At 37.1% G+C, this 20790-nt stretch overlaps 1 protein-coding gene across 3 annotated transcripts in view; it reads left to right on the top strand.

Annotated features, from left to right (window-relative positions):
- The window catches only part of SMARCAD1 (SNF2 related chromatin remodeling ATPase with DExD box 1), a 70658-nt gene that overhangs the window by 7099 nt on the left and 42769 nt on the right, over positions 1-20790 (top strand). For all 3 annotated transcript variants that reach the window (XM_079920390.1, XM_079920391.1, XM_079920389.1), the window contains exons 3-5: positions 8770-8947; positions 16160-16331; positions 19348-19414. In XM_079920390.1, the coding sequence (XP_079776516.1) occupies positions 8770-8947; positions 16160-16331; positions 19348-19414 (417 nt within the window). The remainder of the gene's footprint in view (positions 1-8769; positions 8948-16159; positions 16332-19347; positions 19415-20790) is intronic.

The raw sequence follows: 20790 nt of genomic DNA, 5'->3' as shown, positions 1-20790 counted from the left end.
CTTCTTAATTGTAGTAAAATGTACATATGTAAAATATGCAATAACTAGTTTTAAGTGTACAGGTCAAAGAGGGTTAAGTACATTCACATTGTTGTACACCCAATCTTTGGAACTCTTTTCATCTTAAACAATTAACAATTCATCTTAAAACTGAAACTCTTTACCCCTTAAACAATTTCTTCTTACCCCCAGCAATCACCCTTATATCTTCTGTCTCTATGTACTTGACTACTCTAGGTACATTATAAAAGTGGAATCATACAGGATTTGTCTTTTGTTACTGCCTTAATTTCATTTTCCCTAATGTCTTCAAGATTCATCCACATTGTAACGTGTATCAGAATTTCCTCACTTTTTAAGGCTGAAGAATATTTCATTGTATATATACCTACATTTTATTATTCATTTGTGGATGACACTTGGGTTGCTTTCACTTTGGGGCTATTGTGAATAATGCTGCTGTGAAAATGAGTATACAAATATCTCTTCCAGACCCCGCTTTCAGTTCTTTTGGGTATACATCCAGAAATGGAATTGCTAGATCATACAGGAAACCACCATATATTTTCCACAGTAGCTGCACCATTTTACATTCCCACTAACAGTGCACAAGGGGTCCAGTTTCTCTCCATATCCTTGCCAACACTTGTTATTTTCTGTTTTTTTGTTTTGTTTTTTGGGGGGTTTTTTGTAGCCAAACTGATGGATATGAGTTGTTTTTTTTAATTTTTTTAAACCTTAACTTTCATCTGGAGTTTGTTATAAGGGCTAAAGAAAAGGTGATACCGTTTTCTCCTTTGTTCATTATTTATCATTTACTAGTCACTTATCCCAGAACCATTTATTGACGAATCCTTTTTCTTATATTTGAAATGTCATCATTATAGGCATACCTCAGAGATACTGCGGGTTTGGTTCCAGACCACCACGATAAAGTATCACAGTAAAGCAAGTCACATGAATTTTTTGGTTTCCCAGTGCATATAAAAGTTATATTTATACTATACTATAGTCTTTTAAGTGTGCAGTAGCATTGTCTTAAACAATGTACGTACCTTAATTAAGAAGCACTTCATTGCTAAAAATTTTTAACCATCATCTGAGCCTTTGGTGAGTTGTAATGTCTTTGCTGGGGGAGGGTCTTGCCTCAATGTTAAGGGCTGCTGACTGCTCAGGGTGGTGGTTGCTGAGGCCTGGGGTGGCCATGGCAGCTTCTTAAAATAGGACCACAGTGACGTTTGCCGCATCAGTTGATTCTTTCACAAATGATTTCTCTATAGCGTGCAGTGCTGTTTGATAACATTTTACCTACAGCAGAACTTCTTTCAAAACTGGAGTCAATCCTTCCAAACCCTGTCACTGCTTTATCAACTAAGTTTATGTAGTATTCTAAATACTTTGTTGTTATGTCAACAGTCTTCACAGCATCTTCACCAGGAGTAGATTTCATCTCAAGAAACTCCTTCCTTTGTTCATCCATAAGAAGCAACTTCTCCATTAAAGTTCTATCATGAGATTGCAGCAATTCAGTCACATCTTCAGGGGCCACTTCTCCTGAATTTTTTTTTCTTTCTTTCTTTCTTTTTTTTGGGGGGGCTGCTCTGCAGGCAGTATTGGGATATTATTTCCCCAACCAGGGATCAAACCCGAGCCCCCTGCAGTAGAAGCTCAGTCTTAACCACTGGACTGCCAGGGAAGTCCCAAGGCACCACTTCTAATTCTAGTTCTCTGTTGTTTCTACCATATCTGCAGTTCATTCTTCCACTGAAGTCATCCATGAGGGTTGGAATCAACTTCTTCCAGCCTCCTGTTATGTTGATATTTTGACCTCTTCTCATGAATCACAACTGTTCTTAATGGCATCTAGAATGGTGACTCCTTTCCAAAAGGTTTTCAATTGACTTTGCCCAGATCCATCACAGGAATTGCTATTGATGGCAGCTGTAGCCTTTTGGAAAATATTTCTTAAATAATAGGACTTTTAAGTCAAAAGTCCTTGATCCATGGGCTGCAGAATGGATATTGTGTTAGCAGGCATGAAAACATTAATCTCATTGTACATCTCTATCAGAGCTCTTAAGTGACCGGGTGCATTGTCAATGAGCAGTCATATTGTGAAAGGAATCTTTTTCCGAGCAGTAGGTCTCAACAGTGGGTTTAATATATTCAGTATTTGGTGTTATAAACAGATGTACTGTCATCCAGACTTTTTTCCATTTATAGAGCACAGGCAGAGTAGATTTAGCATAATTCTTAAGGGCCCTAGGATTTTCAGAATGGTAAATTAGCATTGGCTTCAACTTAAAGTTACCAGCTGCATTAGCCCTTAACAGGAGAGTCAACTTGTCCTTTAAGCCAGGCATTGACTTCTCCTCTCTAGCTATGGAAGTCCTGGATGGCATCTTCTTCCATTAGAAGGCTGTTTGGCTTACATTGAAAACCTCTTCTTTAGTGTAGCCACCTTCATTAATTATCTTAGATCTTCTGGGTATCTTGCTGCAGCCTCTACATCAACACTTGCTGCTTCATCATGCACTTTTATGTTATGGAGACAGCTTCTTCAACCTTATGAACCAACCTCTGCTAGCTTCAAACTTTTTTTCTGCAGCTTCCTCACCTCTCTTAGCCTTCATAGAATGGAAAAGTTGGGCCCTTGCTCTGGATTAGGCTTTGACTTAAGGGAATGCTGTGGCTGGTTTAATCTTTTATCCAGGCCACTAAAACTTTCTCCATATAATAAGCAAAAGGCTGTTTGGCTTCTTATTTGTGTGTTCACTGGAGTAGCACTTTTAATTTCCTTCAACAACTTTTCCTTTGCATTCACAACTTGGCTAACTGGTGCAAGAGGCCTAGCTTTTGGCCTGTCTTGGCTTTCGACATGCCTTCTTACTAACCTTAATCATTTCTAGCTTTTGAAAGAGAGGGATGTGCAACTTTTCCTTTCACTTGAATACTTAGAGACCATTGGAGGGTTATTAATTGGCCTAATTTATTGTTGTTTCTTAAGGAATAGGGATGCTGGGGACTTCCCTGGTGGTCCAGTGGTTAAGACTCCACTCTCCCAATGCAGGGGACCCGGGTTTGATCCCTGGTCAGGGAACTAGATCCCGCATGCCGCAACTAAAGATCCCGCATGCCACAAGGAAGATCCTGCGTGCCACAACCAAGACCCAGCGCAGCCAAATAAATAAATTTTTTTTAAAAAAGGAGTAGGGAGGCTAGAAGAGAGGGAGAGTGATGAAGGAAGTGGCAGGTTGGTGGAGCAGTCAAAACACACATAACGTTTATCAGTTAAGTTTGCCATCTCATATGGGCGCTGTGTGGGCACCCAAAACAATTACAGTAGTAACATCAAAGATCATTGACCACAGATCACCAGAGCAAATATCACAATAATGAAAAAGTTTGAAACACTGCAAGAATTACTACCAAAATGGTGTCAGTAAACTTGCTCAACACCGGGTTGCCACCAACCTTCAGTTTGTAAAACGCACAATATCTGCAAAGTGCAGTAAAAAAAGGTATGCCTGTATTGTAGATTTTGGTATGTTTTTGTTGTTTTTTCTTTTTGTTGTTGTTGTTTTTTCTTCAATAAAATGTTGAAGAAAGTTTAACCTTAAAGTTTAAAGAGGTGGTTTCTTTGTTTTTTCTTTTGTTTTTTGAATTTCCAAGTGACTGAAATTTTGCTTCAATGTTCTTACTAACATTTACTTCCAGTTTTCACTTTTTGTGACAGGAGAATGTGGTCTGTAGTATTTCTTTGATGAATTTACTGAGATTTTCTTTTTGGCCTACTACACAATTTCTGTAAAAGTTCAAGTGTACTTGAAAAGAGATATAATCTAACTGTAGATTTAATTATATGTCAGATAATAATGTTTTATTATTTGTATCATTTTTTTCAAACTGGATCACAAACATGTCATAAAGTCAGTTTCTTATATCCTAACTAAATGCATATACCTTTTTTTAATGGAGTAGAATAAATAGAAAATTATCAAAGTATCGCTTACAATAAAGCCTCTGAGACCTTTGTTTCAGTTATATATGTCTGTCTAGCAATCGATGTGTTTAGGGTCATAATCTACAATGGGTCTCTTACAGTGGGTTCCAATCAAAAATGTTTGAAAAACACCTTTCTGTATCTTAATTATTTTTGTGCTCTCTTCTCTATTAAGAGTTTAGACAAGAGAGTTAAAGCCTCATATTTGTCTCTATTGACTTTCTGCTTTATGTATCCTGCATTGTTTATGCATTTCATTATTAGAATGCAGTTGTACATATGCCAGTCATATTTTTATTGTAGATATAAATTCTGTTATTAAAAAGTACCTTTCAGGTTTAACACTTTGACATTATTAATAGCATGACTTTCCTTCCTTTACATTTTTTCTTTTTATCTTTATCTTTTCTTTTGGCCTAAACCTGAAATGTTTCTTCTTTCTCATTTTATGTTAGAGTAGTGTATTAGAAACTACCCTTCAATCTTGTATTCAGTGTATACTTGGTCTTTTTCAAGAGCTTTCATCAGAGGTAGTTTGACTTATCTGAGATGCTAAAGGTCTTTCCCTATCTACTATGGCATTCAAATTAAAACAGTCAAGATTTTATAATCTATTATTTTGGTAATTAACCTTTCAAAGAGGCAAATATATGATGTGCTTTACTAGGTATTCAAAAGAACTGCCTTGAAAGTCAGTTGCCATGTTAGAGAATTGAACCATGTAGAGCAATATACAATTAGAATATCAAAAATGGCACACTTACATAAGTCTGCAGGACGGATATAAAGGTTTTTTTGTGTGTGTTTTTTTTTGAGAACTAGGTGTCTTTCTTTCTGGATGCACTGGGTCTCTTAGTTGCGGCTTGCAGTCGCTTTAGTTGTGTTTCACCAGCTCCTTAGTTGCAGCAGGCAGGCTCCTTAGTTGCGGCTCACGGGCTCCTTAGTTGTGGAATGTGAACTTCTAGTTGTGGCATGCATGTGGGATCTAGTTCCTTGGGCAGGGATCGAACCCGGGCACCCTGCATTGGGAGTGCGGAGTCTTAACCACTATGCCACCAGGAAAGTCCCAGATATAAAGGTTTAAGTGTTTTCATTCTGCTTTGGGAGATCACCTTTATTTATAGATGACCTTTCATAATCTCCCAGTAGTGATTTTTTTGTTTGTTTTTTGAGTGGTTCTTGATCTTGGACCGCTTAGAAAGGTAGAATCAGTAGCAGTTTTAAATCTTCATTTTGTTTCATGGTAGACTTAGATATGAGAATGGGTAAAAGTATACTGGAAACGTTCAGGGTATAAAATTGTCTTCTTGGGCTTCCCTGGTGGTGCAGTGGTTGAGAGTCTGCCTGCCAATGCAGGGGGCACGGGTTCGTGCCCCGGTCCGGGAAGATCCCACATGCCACGGAGCGGCTGGGCCCGTGAGCCTTGGCCGCTGTGCGTCCGGGGCCTGTGCTCCGCAACGGGAGAGGCCCGCATACCGCAAAAAAAAAAAAAAAAAAAAAAATTGTCTTCTCATGCATACCACTAATGGGGAATTTCATTTGGAATTACCCCCTGGAACCTTGGAATCTTCTTGCATATGGTAATAATGTAGGTTCCCATTGCCTTTGGTAGAGAAAATATCATCTACTGTCTCTAAAACATAGGATTTTTTATTGTTTTTATTTGAAAGGATAGCTGTTTTCCCTCATGTTCCTTTAGCGTTTTGTTTATTCCTCTCGCATGGCACAAATTACGACTCACAACATTGCTACTTATGTACATGGCTACTTGGCTCCTATTATTAGTTTCTTTAGGGCAAGTGCAACTGTGACTGGCCTTTTTTTTCCTTCAGTACCCCCCACGTCCTGGCACAGTGCCTTTAATACAGAAGGCATTCAGCAAAGTCAGAATTATGTAGTAGCCCATGTCTTTATAATTGTTTCTACTTGTCACTGTTCTTCCCTTCATTTCTATATTTTTCTGTTTTGCTTCCTTCCTGTCTCCTTTGTGGTGCTGCTTAAAGTGCTTGTTTGCTTTGGGTCAGAAAGCATCAGTGCATCAGGAATATCTTTTTGACCATTGGCTATTAGATATTTTTGCTGCTGTTTACTTCCAAAAATAGTCCAAACAAACAAATCTAAGCATTTCAGCACTGTTCTAATTCCAGATTATTGACTATATTAGTAAATTGATATTTTATATAGATAAGCTCTTACTGTTTCCCTTTAGTCCTCAAAGTGTGGTCTGTGAACCTTTGAGGTCCCTAAGACCCAAAAGGGTGTCCATAAGGTCAAAACTATTTCATAATAATATTAAGACATCACTTGCCTTTTTCACTATGTTGGTATTTGCACTGATGGTGCAAAAACAATGGTAGGTAAAACTGCTAGTGCCCTAGCATGAATCAAGGCCAAGATTCCAAACTGTCATTGTATCCTTAAAATTTTTAAATACTAGTTTCACTTAAGAATGTTCTTGATGAAGCAGTAGTTTTTAATAAGATGAAGTTCAAGAAACTCTAGTTCTCCTAGTACTCATTAATAGAATTTTTAGACACCCCCCACCGTGCAGTAATACATTTAAATGGCCAGTTTGAAAAGCTTTTTTTTTTTTATTTTGGCTGCATTGGGTCTTCGTTGCCGTGCGTGGGCTTTCTCTAGTTGCGGCGAGCGGGATCTACTCTTCACTGCGGTGCGTGGGCTTCTCATTGCAGTGGCCTCTCTAGTTGCGGAGCACAGGCTCTAGGGCACAAGGGCTTCAGTAGTTGCAGCACATGGGATCAGTAGTTGAGGCATGCAGGCTCAGTAGTTGCGGCACGCGGGCTCTAGGGTGCCTGGGCTTCAGTAGTTGTGGCTCGCGGGCTCTAGGGTGCCTGGGCTTCAGTAGTTGTGGCTCGCGGGCTCTAGAGTGCAGGCTCAGTAGTTGTGGCACACAGATTCAGTTGCTCCGCAACATGTAGGATCTTCCTGGACCAGGGATCGAACGCGTGTCCCCTGCATTGGCAGGCAGATTCTTAACCACTGTGCCACCAGGGAAGTCCTTGAGTAAAGAAGCTTTTTAAAGAAAAGTGGACAATCCAAATCGTTTTGCAAAAGCCCTTTTCAAGTATAAGAAAGCAGGACACTTTTGTTAAACTGCTAAAATGATATGCATTAAGTTTAGGTCAAAGTTTTGATACAGTAAAGATCTAAATTCTTAGTTTTATGTGTGATTTGTGACATATCAGGAATACTATGTAAGAGCAGTGTCCCCAGTACCTTTATACTTATTTTACAGGAATTGGACTATAATTTTATTACTTTACATAATTATCAGAACTTGTAAATGTCTTCATACATATGACAGTTAACATAGCTGTGATTTGTTCCAAAGCAGAGTTTTTCACTCAGGGCACACTCAACATTTATAAAATTGTTCTTTTGGAACAATTTTGTGATTTGCTTTTCAGTAATGTTGCTAGGACTTCATTGCAGGAAGTAAAGTATTTTTTAGTTCACTCCAGGCGATTGGTTATATAGGCCTTGGTTAATGTTATTTACAAATATGACTCAGGAGCCTTATGATAATGATGGCTATCATTTCATGACAGTTAATGGGGTCGAGGCCAAGAGTTTTAGGGGGGGACTTGAGCATCCCCCAGTTTTGGTGTGGGGAGCAGGGAAGTCCTGGAACCAGTCCCCCCAAACCTCACAGATACTGAGGGGTGATGGTATTCACTAAACCAAGACACTGACTACTTTTACTTTAATATGAATTTCTTAAATCTGATCTCTCCTCAAGTGTATAATGGAGAATAATTTTAGAACTCAGCCCTTTGAAGAGAGGAGACCTCAATAGAATACTCATTTGTTTTGCATAGACGGGTGATGCCAACTTCATTAGTTTGTGAGGGCTGCCGTAACAAAATACCACAGACTGGGTGGCTTAACCAGCAGACGTTTATTTTCTGCCATATCTGGAAGTTAGAAGTCCAAGATGAAAGTGTTGGCTGGTTCAGTTTCTTGTAAGGCCTTTCTTCTTGGGCTGCAGGTGGCCACCTTCTCGCTGTGTGCTCACATCACCTTTCCTCCATGCGCACACATCCTTGGTGTCTCTTATAAGGACATCAGTCCTTTTGGATTAGGTCACTAACCTAACTGCCTTTTTTAAGTTAGTCACCTCTGTGAAGGACCTATCTCCAAATACATTACATTCTGAGGTACTGGGGGTTGAAACTTCAACATAGGAATTTTGGAGGGGACATAATTTTGTCCATAACACTAACATTTGTGTAAGAGCTAATGTTTGTTGAATACTGGCTGTGTGCCTATTACTGAACTAAGTGCTTAATACGTATCTTCTGATTTTATGTGCACATTAGCCCTGTGATTATTGGCATCTCTGTTTTACATCTGAGGATGCAGAGACTTAGATTAAGTAACTTAGCTGAGAGATGGGATTGAAATTCAAGTTGTTTGGGCTCTAGTGTCCGTGTTCTCTTAGGCAAGAACTGGGTACTAGGAAGCAAAAGCACAGAGAGAAAAGGGTTAAAATATAAAATACAAACCTGTTTTGCAGTGTCCACTAAGTTCTTGCTAGTAAGTAACCTGTGAATTGGAAAATCATTTAATGCCAGCCCTGGTTGACTATTAATGTTTTCTTTAAAACTTGGGAGGAATTTTTGGTTTTAGGATGGAAACAGTGAATGAAGCTAAAGATTTTTAGCACATGATTTGTAATTATCAAAAACAAATTTGCTTTATTTTCAAGTTATTCAAAATCCCTTTCTGCTTTTTCTCTTTTGCAGAAGATTCTAGTGTTCCAGAAACCCCAGAAAATGAAAGAAAAGCAAGTATATCATATTTCAAGAATCAAAGAGGAATTCAGTATATTGATTTGTCTTCAGATAGTGAAGATGTTGTTTCCCCAGATTGCTCCAGTACAGTTCAAGAGAAAAAATTCAACAAAGACACGGTGATTATAGTGTAAGCAACTTAATAGATTCATTATATTTGCATGTATAAGACTTTTTTTGAGAAAAAGTTACTGAAACTGAAAATTTTTGATGACTTCCCTCCTTTTTTGCCTTTTCCTGACTGCATCTTCATCATGTTTCCCTAACTTAAGAGATATAGAGAGATGTGCGTGTGTGTGTGTGTGTGTGTGTGTGCGTGCGTGCGTGCCTGTGTGTGTGAGTGAGAAAGAGAGAGAGACTCTGGATAACTGATATTTTTTTTTTCCGGCTGGGCCATGCACTGTGGGATCTTAGTTCCCCAACCAGGGAGTGAACCCAGGCCACGGCAGTAAAAGCACCAAGTCCTAAGTACTGGACCACCAGGGAACTCCCATGGTTCTGATTTTCAATAAAAAGTTCAGTGAGAGCAAATATTTAAGTTTTTCATTCTCCATAGATAATTATTTTCACAAGTACCTTCAGTCACCTGCAACTGCTTTCTGATTTGTTCTTGAATCCTAGAGTCAAATCATTTTAACATTTTCGGGACACATTCATTGAGCTAGCACGGAGCTTTGTATGTTAGATAGAAAAACAGTAAATAAATTAAAAATGCAGTATGTCAAATAATACATATGATGGGCAAACAGGAAGGGAAATACAGGGTTTGGAGCCCGGCTAAAGGCATGGTTTCTAAAGCGCATGGTTGGAAAAGGCTTCATTAAGAAGATGATGCTTGAGCAAAGATGTGAAGGAGCTAAAAAAGGGAGCCATGTGGATATGGTGGGAGGGGCATTGGGAGTAGCCTGTTTAATGACCCTGAAGTAGTATTTTGCCTGTTGTTTTTGAGGAAAGTGGGCGGCGGGGCTGGGGGGGTGGGTAGTGGTGGCTAATGATGCGGAGTGAAGGACCTAAGGTCAGAAGGTGCGGAGTGGGATAGGGAAAGAGCTTTATCATGTTAAGCCCATAGGCTGTTTGGCTTTTATTCTGAACGAGATGGGAAGCTAAAGGAACATATTGAGCAGAGGAGTAAAATGATCTGATCTATATGTTTAAAAGTTTTTAAGGCTGTAGGGGAGTCGTAGTAGAAGCGTGAATACTGTTGTAATAACCAAGGCAAAAGATGGTGGAAGCTTAAACCATGCTAGTAGCTATGGGAGTGAATAATAAGTGGTTAGATTCTAAATATACTCTGAAGGTAGAGCAGAGAGGATTTATTGATGGATTTCAAATGGAATGGGAGAGACGGGAGTCAGGGATGACCCTAAGATATCTGACCTGAGCGACTGGAAGGATGGAGCCAACCCTAACTGGGATGAGGAATGCTGCCTTGGGTGCAGTGGGGGAGCACCTTTCGCAGGAAAGACCAGCAGCTCAGTCTCGGACATGCTGTGATTGAGGAGACTCTTAGGCATCTGAAGTGGGCTTGTCAGGTAGGCAGTTGGAGTTGTGACATTCGGGTTCTGGAGAGAGGTCAAGGTTCCACATCTGAATTTACGAGTTATCAGGATACTTGATGTTAAGAGGTACATGATTAGATGAAATCAGTAAGAGACACTAGTGTAGCTGGAAAACAGAAGATCTCTTAGTTGAAGGACTTAGGCCAGGCGAACTCTGGATTCTAGGAACGGGAGATGAGAAGAAACTTACAGAAGACTCTTAAGAAGGAGCAGTCATTGAGGTAAGAAAAAAGTCAGAAGGTTGTGTGATCAGAAGCTAAGTGAAGAAAGTGTGGCAGAGGTGCAAGAGCTTAACACTGTCCACTCCCAAGATGAGGATTTCCTCTTAAAATGAACTTTGTGTATATAAGCCCTGATGAACATGCCTTTATCCTGAATTTCACTATGAAATAAAAAATAGTGATGATCCTGTGTGGTAAATCCTAAGGAAAATTGATATTATATTAGCACTCCAAATTTTACTTTTTATTTTGAAAAAAATTTAAACTTACGGAAAAGTTGCAAGAATAATCAATTTCCACATCCTTTTAAAAAGATTAAGATTCACCCATTGTTAACATTTCCCCACGTTTGCTTGTCACCTTCTTTATAAAATAATAATTAGAATTATTACTGAAACCTTTGCCTCTAATAATTTCACGTTTATCTCCTAAGAACAAGGTCATTCTCTTACATAACAAGAGTAGCATTTCTTTTTTTTTTTTTTTTTTGGCCACACCTCGTGGCTTGCAGGATCTTAGTTCCCCGACCAGGGATCGAAGCTGGGCCCCATGAGTGAAAGCTCTGAGTCCTAACCACTGGACCGCCAGGGAATTCCCTCCAAAAGTAGCATTTCAAATTCACAAATACTGATTAACGTTGGTACAGTAATATCATCTAATATATAGTCCGTATTTAAATTTTACCAGTTATCCCAATAATGTTCTTTATAGTAGTGCTACTCAGAGTACTGGTTTATCAGTAAGGAATGTGCCCTAGAATGTAAATTAATGTACTCATTCTTTCACCAAGAAAGTCTTGTAATGAAAAGAAAAAAAAAAAAAAACTGAACTAAGCAATGTGTTTTTCCTTCTGTTTTAAGTGCTTTATTTTGTCATGGATAGATAACAAACAGTTTGATTTCGAGGACTAGCAGTCAGTCCATGGATCATATTTTGAGTAGTACTTTATAGTAAAGTTTTTTCCAGCATCATACATTGGGTTTAGTTTTTCATGTGTCTTTAGTCTCGTTTAATCTGAAAGTTTCTCAGCCTTTTTGATTCTCATGATAATTGGCCTTTGAAGGTAACAAGCCAGGTTTTTTAGGATGTCTCTCAATTTCTGCACCCCTGTTGTTTCTTCATGATTAAATTTAGGTTAAGTGATAGGAGTTACATAAATGATTTTGTGTCCTTCTCAGTGTGTTATGTTAGGAGGCACACTGATAACCAGTTTGTCTCATTATTGGTGAAGTGAACTTAACCACTCAGAAGCCTGCCAGGTTTCTCCTATAAAGTTAACCATTTTCCCATTTTTAATGATTAAGTAATCTCTGATGAGATACTTTAAGACTGGGTAAGGATCCTCTTCCTTAGCAGACTTCCCTTCAATAGTTGTAGCATCTGTTGATGATTCTTGCCTGAATCCGTTATTACATTGGTAGTTGTGAAATGTGGTATTCTAACTAGCATTCTAGAATTTATACTTGCTATTCTACTATAGATAGTTTTCCCTTTTCTCCTTGTTTATTCATATATTTATTTAGCACAGTAAATACAAAAATGGAATTATAGGTGTGTTTTTGCTCAACTGATTATAATCTGTTACTATTATTACTCATTTTGATGCTGAAATTGCTCAGTTTTGGCAGGTGAGGGCCCCTTTACACAGACTCTGGATTTGAGAGGTTCCTATCAATTTTTGAGCCTTTCCCTTCTGGCGCAAGATGTTGCAGACTAGTGTTTTCCCTACTCCAAGCCTGAAATTAGAATTAGCCATTTCTCCAAGTAGCACTGATTCCTTTTTAAAGGAATGGTATTTGGAAATCTGTGGACTGGTTGTGTCCTTCCTTTGCTATTGGGTGAAGCAGGGGATTATGTCATTGCCCTTTTAGCAAGAATGGGCTAGGATATAAGAGAACCAGAGAATGTTGTTTGTTTGTTTGTTTTTTAAATCATGAGTTTATAATAATATATTTCATTCTAATCTACTAATACAAAGCTCCTCCTTGCCTCTTCTCTATATTTCTTTCTCTGACAGTGAGAACTCTGCTTCCACCAATATCATTATATTTGCTAATTTGTTCAATCACTCGGTGTACATAAAATAGTTTCAGAATTGCTGTAATCATGCTTCTTGACCATTAAGCTCACTATGAGTTTAATATTTGTTTATAAGTTTTATTTTGTCTTTAGATGAGGGTATATGGTTACAGTACTTGGCTTACTTATTTAAATTTTTCTTTGTTATTCACTTGAAATGTAGTTCAGTTCATTAATTTCTGTTTGTATTCCTTTTAGGGTTTTTCCCTTGTCCCTCGTTTTAAAAATTTTACTTTCAAATATTTAAAATATTAACATAGTGCCAAAAATTAAAACTCCATGTACAGTGTGCTTAGAGAAGTATTAACTTTCTGTCCTTCTCCTTCTGACCCTTTCCTCCTCCTACCTCAGAACTAACCAGTTTGTTTAGTTTCTAGTCATAATTTGTTTTTCTTTCGTTTATCTTTTCTTCTTGTTTCCTACACAGAAGATAGCACTGTGTCTTGTATTGTGTATGTATAGATATATATGTACATTTATTCTCTATTTTATTAACTAAGCAGTATATATATCCTAGAAATCATGTCAGCTCATAAAAATCTGTATTCTGTTTCACAACTCCATAGTACTGCATTGTGTGCACGTTCCACAGTTACAGTCAGTACCCATGCATGGGCCTTTTTGGTTATCAGGATTTCTTAACCTTGACATTGTTGACGTTTTGGACCAGGTAGTTCTTTGTTGTGAGGGGCTGTCCTGTACGTTGTAGGATGTTTAGCAGAATCTCTGATCTCTACCGGCTAGATGCCGAGTAGCACCTCTCTAGTCAAGACAATCAAAAATGTCTCTAGACATTGCCACATGTCCTCTGGGGGCAGAATTGCCCCCCTTTTGAGAACCACTGATATAGATGCTAGGAACTCTGGCAATTGCTGTAATCTCTCAGGAAGCATTAATAGACAAGAGGAGCTGAAGACGGAATCCTAGGTGATACTGGCAGTTCAGGGAGGTGAAAAAAGTAAGAAAGCCTTCTACAGAGATTAAGGACAGGCTAAGAGGTCAAAGGAAAATCAGAAGTAATGATGCTGCAGAGCCCCTGGGGTGAGGGTTAGGGTAGGGCTGCCTTTTCAAAAAGCAACAGTGATGGGAACACAGAGGAGAAGACAACCAGTGAAAGGTTCGGGGTGTTCTGGTTTGTGTTTTTAAATCACGTTTGACATTTTAGAGGGATTATTGCCCTTAGGACAGTTTCACCAAAGTGATGGGGCAGAAGATATAAGCCAGTAAGTTGAGAACAATATAGGAAACGCTGAAATAGAAAATCAGCCTTATAAAATTTGTGAAGGAGAGGAGAGTCTGCTTCTTTCACTGCTGTGTCCACAGTGCCTAGAACCCCTGGCACACTGAATGAAATGCAGTCTTGAATGCACTGCAGGCTTGGGAGGAAGAGCTTAAGGAGAGAAAAGATTCAGGAGAGAAGATGGTAGGCAGTTAAGAGGGCCCTGTAGGAAGTAGAAAGGGCTAGAATGAATCCCTTAGCACTGAGAAGGGACTTCAGCAGAAGGGAGTAACTTGATCTGAGACCGGATAAAAGAACGCAAAATGGTCATTCTTGTTCTTGTAGATTTTTTTTCTTTTACTTTTAAAGCTTCAGTCATATAAGAAGTTAAAATAATAGCTAATGAACACTTATATATACCACCTACCTTTAACAATTTTTAATGTTTTCCCTTGTTTCATTATTTCATTAATTATTATTATTAGCTGAAGTATCTTAAAGTAAATTAAAGATTTCTTCCCTTAATACTTGCTGTACATCCCACTTCCAAAAAACAAGTACTATTATCAGTGAACAGTCTCTACATCATCTAATTCCCAGTTTATATTCAGATTCCATGTGTTTTGTAGCTAGTTTTTCAAAACAGAACCCAAATAAGGTACATTTACTGCATTTGGATGTCATGACTCTTAACTATCTTTTGATCTTAAAATAGTCCACTCCCCTCCTCTCCTCTTTTTTAAGGATTTTAACTTACAGAAGAGATCAAGTCTTTTAGACAAAATAGACTTTTCTGATTGTTTCTTCATGATGGTATTGAATTTATTCCTCTGTTATTTGTATTTCCTGTAAATTGGGCATTAAGTCCAAGGCATGATAAGATTCATTATCAACATGAAGACTTACTACATCAAGGGCACCTAAGTTTGTCCCATGGAATGGTGATGAATCTGATCACTTGGTTAAGGTTGTGATGGTCAGAAGAGCAAGGACCTTTAAAGTGCTTATCCAGTACAGGAATGGAAAAGGATTCAAACCTGAAAGCTTCCATGTTCTCAGTGAACTAAGACACAGAATCAGTTAGGGAGCATGAATGTAGTGAGGCAGAGTGAAAATTTATAGAGATGAGTACGTAAGGAATGAAAAGTCTGGGTGTAATGGAAAGGGAGATACATGTAATTGTCTTCAAATATTGAAGGCCAGACAGTGTTAAAAGAAGAGATATATTTTACCTTGTTACTTTAGAACGGTTTTTCAGAGCAAGGTTCAAGAAGTCAGCCTAGAATCTTGTTAAAATACATATTCCTCATCCTTCACAATCTGTTTTGATATGTTTTCAGGGGATTCTTAGGCATAACCGGTGCACTAACAGGTACAGCTGAACTAACATGAATAAAGTATAGAGAAGTTATTAAAATACACGTCCTGGATATGTGTCTAAGAGACTGTCCAAGAATAGAATTAGCTGCATAGCAAAGTCTGCATTCTCTGGCGCTAGGAATATACTTAACTATATTTCTTTCTTTGATTTCTATAACTTCTGCCCATTTGTTATACTTCTGCTTTTTGATCTTCAGAATGCTTACTGTGGTAGAAAATCAAAATTTCAAAATGAGATTTTTTTTTGTTTGGAAATACATGAGTGAAATTTGGCTCACAATGTCTTTTATATAGGATAAACATATGAAGTGAAATGTAATGAGGTTAAGTTAGTTGTTGCGTGAAGCCTTATGTAAAATAAGTGCTCCCCGTCTGCGGAAGAAGTGTTTTGTTCCTGGTAGACAGTCTGATATTGAATGGGGCCATTCTGATTTTAACACTTAGATTCTGATCACCTAGCTAGGATATGAAAATTCTTTTATCTTTGTACTAGTGTATGCTTCAGAATTTCTCAGGAGCAACATGACAGCACTCATCTTTTATTCAGGGTACAGGTGAAAAAGTAGGAAAGAGAAAGTGGGTGTTCAATGGATGAGTATGGATCTTAACAAAATAAGTGCAGGTTTTTGCTGTTCTTTTCTATTCCAGCCCAGATAAGTTGAGATATGTTCAAAGGGTGCTGACTTTGGGAATGTAGATTTATATGCACAACTGTACTGAAATGAAAAAAGTCATTTTAATCTTTGACAGGTATAGATTGCATTTATTATTGAAAAGAACTGCAAATATACTGTATTTTATATATACACATATATACAATTATAATGAAATCACCTTAGTAATACATTAAAACACTGTTTTTTTCCCTCTGAAAATATTTTTAGTTCTGAGCCATCTGAAGATGAAGAGTCCCAAGGCCTTCCTACCATGGCAGGTAGAAATAATAATGATATTTCAGAATTGGAAGACCTTTCGGAATTGGAAGACCTTAAAGATGCTAAACTTCAGACCTTGAAGGAACTTTTTCCACAGAGAAGTGACAGTGATTTACTTAAGGTTATACCCCTTTATAGTAATTGGTTATTATAGTTGTATTGATGATTAAAATGTCTCCTATATCCAGTGCTGTATTTAGTGGATAGTCATTTTTCTAAAGATATCTTATGTTTGAAGATAATTATTAACTTTAATATTTAATAAAGGCAAATGCCAGAGATTTACTTGTTGAGTCTTATAGTAGGTGAGGTTTATTCACCTATAAATAGTACGATCTGGGCTGCTCTGTATCTCACATAGGTTGTGAAGTTTTTTGTGTTTGAATAGTTCTAAAATGGGGACAACCTTCCTCCCCCCACCTCTCACTAGAAACTCAGAAATGTCAGGAGGCTTTTTTTCTTTTTTTCCCCCCGAAATAACAAGGAGTTGCTGTTCACATTTAGTGCATGTGACCAGGGATGCTAAACACCCTACAATACTGAGGACAGTCCTGCATAACAGAAGAATTGGCTGCCAATAGCACCCTTGCCGAGAAAGATTGATTGAACTATAGAAACAAAATAAGTGGCTGTAGTTGGACTGTTATAGGTATCTATGTCTTATTATAAGAGCAAATAAAAACTCACCATTCCATTAAGTTTTAGATAGAGAATAAATCTCTGAAGGTTAGTAAATAGTTTATCCCTAGCTCTGCCACTTAGTAATTGAATGATCTTCGGGGAATCATTTAATTATAGGTGCATAGTTTTTTCTCCTTTGTATTTATCATCACCACCACCCACCCGCCTGACAATTCCCCTTCCCCAAGCTGAGGCATAGGAGGTACCGTATCTGTGTGGGCTTGGCAGGTAACTCTGAAGTGGTGGACATTGGCACATACCCTTTCTAAGAGGGGTAGCTGCTCCTTAGCTTCGGTAAGATATGACCATGTGAAATCAATGACAGCCTGTTTTTATCGAATAATTCAGATTTTCAAATAAAGTGAAAAGACTGGATTTTTATTTTGTGTTGATCATCAATTTAACAGCTTTATTGAGATACAATTTACATGCCGTAAAGATCACCTATTTAAAGTGTATAATTTATTGGGTTTTAGCATATTTACAAAGTTGTGCAACCATCACCATAATCTAATTTTAGAACATCTTAATCATTCCAGAAAGAAACCTTGTACCTATTAGCAGTCACTCTCCATTTCCCTCCCCCAGTCCTAGACAACCACTAATTTCTGTCTTTATAGATTTGCCTATTCTGGACATTTCATATAAGTGGGAACATAGAATGTGTGATCTTTTATGACTGACTTCTTGCACTTAGTATAAGGTTTTGATGTTCTTTCATGTTGTATCGGTACTCATTCCTTTTTATGGTAACTAAAGAAAGACAAAACCAAAGATACCATTCAGGTCAAGCAAAATATGTCTGAACCAAAAATGGTCCTAGGCCTGCTAGTTTGAACTCTTTAAGTGTAGATTATATTATTCCTTTGTTCTCTGGTATATTTAATATGAAGCTTTTTTTCCCAGATCATTTTGATACCTTCTTACTGTTAGCTAAATGAAACTTTAATGGTATCTTGGGTCTATATTTTCCCCTTCTAGTAGCATAATTTGCCTCCCAATGGGTTTTTTTCCTAGAAAAAGAAGGAACAGATGTAGCCACTAGTAGCAACACTTAAAAGTGTTGGAAAGAACTTTCAGCAGAATAAACATGATGGAATAGTAAAATATTCAACATAAAGAAACAAATCTCAGTTTAAAAATACTTTAGCTTGATTGCCAGTTTTTCAGGTAGTTCAAGGGGATTTATTTCCTATAGAAACATTGATCTTTAATTTTATAATTACAGTGGAAAAATAGGATTGATCTCAATAAATGAACTTTGTATGTGTATTTCAGTAGTATCTGAAATCTTGGGAATTTAGCCTATCACTTGCTCAAAACAGCACTCTCTTGAAGTAATCTGGATTTCAAGTGATCTCCCATCATTTCAAAAGATTTAAAGGTGACATAGGTTACTCTACAGAGGCTTTTAGACCCACATAAAGTAATTTAGGAAGTTATAAAATATAAATTAGTCCTAGGCTTGATAAGAATATGCTTTGACTATTTTGAAAATGAGGGGCTTACAGGATATCTGAGGATCCAAGATGAGGAAAACTAGTATAGAAAAGAGCATTATCAATTTGTTTTGAGGCTATTTAATTTAATACAAAAATAGCTTATTTTAAAAAGTGAGATCTTTTTAAAACAAGTAGCTCATTGGAAATACAGGAAACTATAGCAAGAGAAAAATATGGGATAGTTTTTTCTGAAATCCAAAATGTTACAGAATAGTATAAAAAATAGTATTTTGAAACTTAATTATGTAAGCCATATATTAATATGTTCTTGAACAAATTCAAGCAATTTAATTTAGAGCAATTTAGAAATAGAGCAAATTTCAAGAGTCCTTTATCCCACTCAAGAAGTATTAGATTAAAAAAAAATTATGCCAGAATTGTGGTTTATTTTAAATGTCTGTCAGTGTCTTTCTCTCTCTCCCTCCTTCCCTCCCTCTCTCCTTCTCCCCTCTCTTTCCCTCTCCTTCCCTTCCTTTCTCTCCCTCTCTCTTTCCTTCTCCTTCCCTTTCCCTCCCTCCTCTCTCTCTCTCTCTCTCTCTCTCTCTCTCTCTCTCTCTCTCTCTCACACACACACACACACACACACACACACACACACACACACAGTGCCTGAACTCACTCATAGGTAGGAAGTTTTTGAGACTTTAGTGCACAGCCTTGCAATTAAAATAACAAAACCTTGAATACACTGTACATAGACTATGTTTTATTTTTTGCTTTAAAGTGGTGATAAATAAATCTAATATATTTTAAGATATGCTTAGGTAAGTTCAGACCTTTTAGATAAACCAGATTTTCTGAAAATTTATCATAGGATTTAATGAACTTAAGCTAATACGTATGTATATTTCTCCACTCTGTATATTTAATATATTCGTTCTTCAATGTTTGGTAACTTTGTGAAATAATTCTTAAAATTATTTTTAAAACATTAATCTTTTCTCATTTTGTTAGTTAATTGAATCAACCAGCACTATGGATGGAGCAATTGCTGCTGCCTTGCTGATGTTTGGTGATGCAGGTATGCCTGACTTTGTTTCAAGCCATGCTGACTTAACTAGTTATATAATAAATATCTTCTCATTTTAATATTACTCTTTAATTTACCAAGCTCCTTCATGAATTCTTAGAGGAACCTTAGGAGGTATTAACAGCTTCAGGGTTTTTAGATGAAAATTGTGAAGAGTAAGAAGTTTTAAAAAAAAAAAAGGTTAAGGGAATTACCTGAGGTCATAAAGCTACTTGGGAACTGGATTTTCTAGGTTGATATTTTTTCCCCAAAAAAGGGAAGGGGGCAGTTTTTTCATTGGTAATTTTGCTTGTTCTCTATAGATCAAATCTCATATCAGTGAAGTTTTGGGAGGTATGTGTTCTTTCTTAAGTGTCCTTGCTAATTGCATTATAGTTTTATTTACATAAATCTGAGTCAGGAACATAATGTCTTAAGGAACGTCCTAGCTGGTAATCAGCATTCCTACGTTTAGTAAATATTTACTCTGTAATCCAGGCTTAGAATACAAAAATAAATACATTTAATGGAGCTTGCATTATAAAAAACACCTCCAGTTATTTTTTTAGTAAATGCTATCTAGATTTTTTTTTTGTACATACCAAACAAGTAAAAATAACCTATAATCTCACTACCAAATAATTTAAGGAATGAAAGCAAACCTACACACTATTATACAACACACACACACATTAGATTACAGAATATGATTATAGTATTGGTTTACATTTTAAGAAAAATCATTTGATGATTTACCATGGATAACTTGTCAGTGCAATCAGATTTATCTAATGAAAAAATGCCTCCAAAACATTCCTCTGTGACTACTAATAAACAGTTTATTAACTGTTTCTCTGTTAATTCGCATTTATGGTTACATTATTTCATTAACTGTAGTACAAAAGTAAATAGCCTTGTAAGTAAATCTTTATGTTATTATTTCTATAGGCTAAACTTCAAACTAGGATGCTGAATCAAAGGGTATGCACATTTTAAAATTGAACATGCACTTCAGTGTTAATTTTAAAAGTTCTGCCAATTTATGTGTCCATCGACAGTGTGAATGGGCGCCCGTTTTCCTAAGTGGGTAGTTATACAAAAATAGAAAACACCATAATGTGTTCTCATGGGCCCATCATCTTTCTTCAACAATTATCTACCTCATATTTACCCCCCTAAATAGATTGTATTGGAGTGGATCCAAAGATGATGATATTTTATCCACATGATCTCTCATTCATAACCAAATCATACAGTTCTTCCTTTTCCTTTACTTACTAGCTGTATAACCTTGGGCAGTGTTGCCAAACTTTTCTGTCTGTCTCCATTGCAGGAAAATAGTATGATAATAGTATCAAACTCTTAGATTGTTATGAAGAAGTGATAAA

This window comes from Stenella coeruleoalba, assembly GCF_951394435.1.
Source record: "Stenella coeruleoalba genome assembly, chromosome: 4".
NCBI classification, from domain to species: Eukaryota; Metazoa; Chordata; class Mammalia; order Artiodactyla; family Delphinidae; genus Stenella; species Stenella coeruleoalba.
The sequence above is the reverse complement of the archived record's forward strand: the minus strand, read 5'-3'. Positions and strand labels throughout refer to the sequence as shown.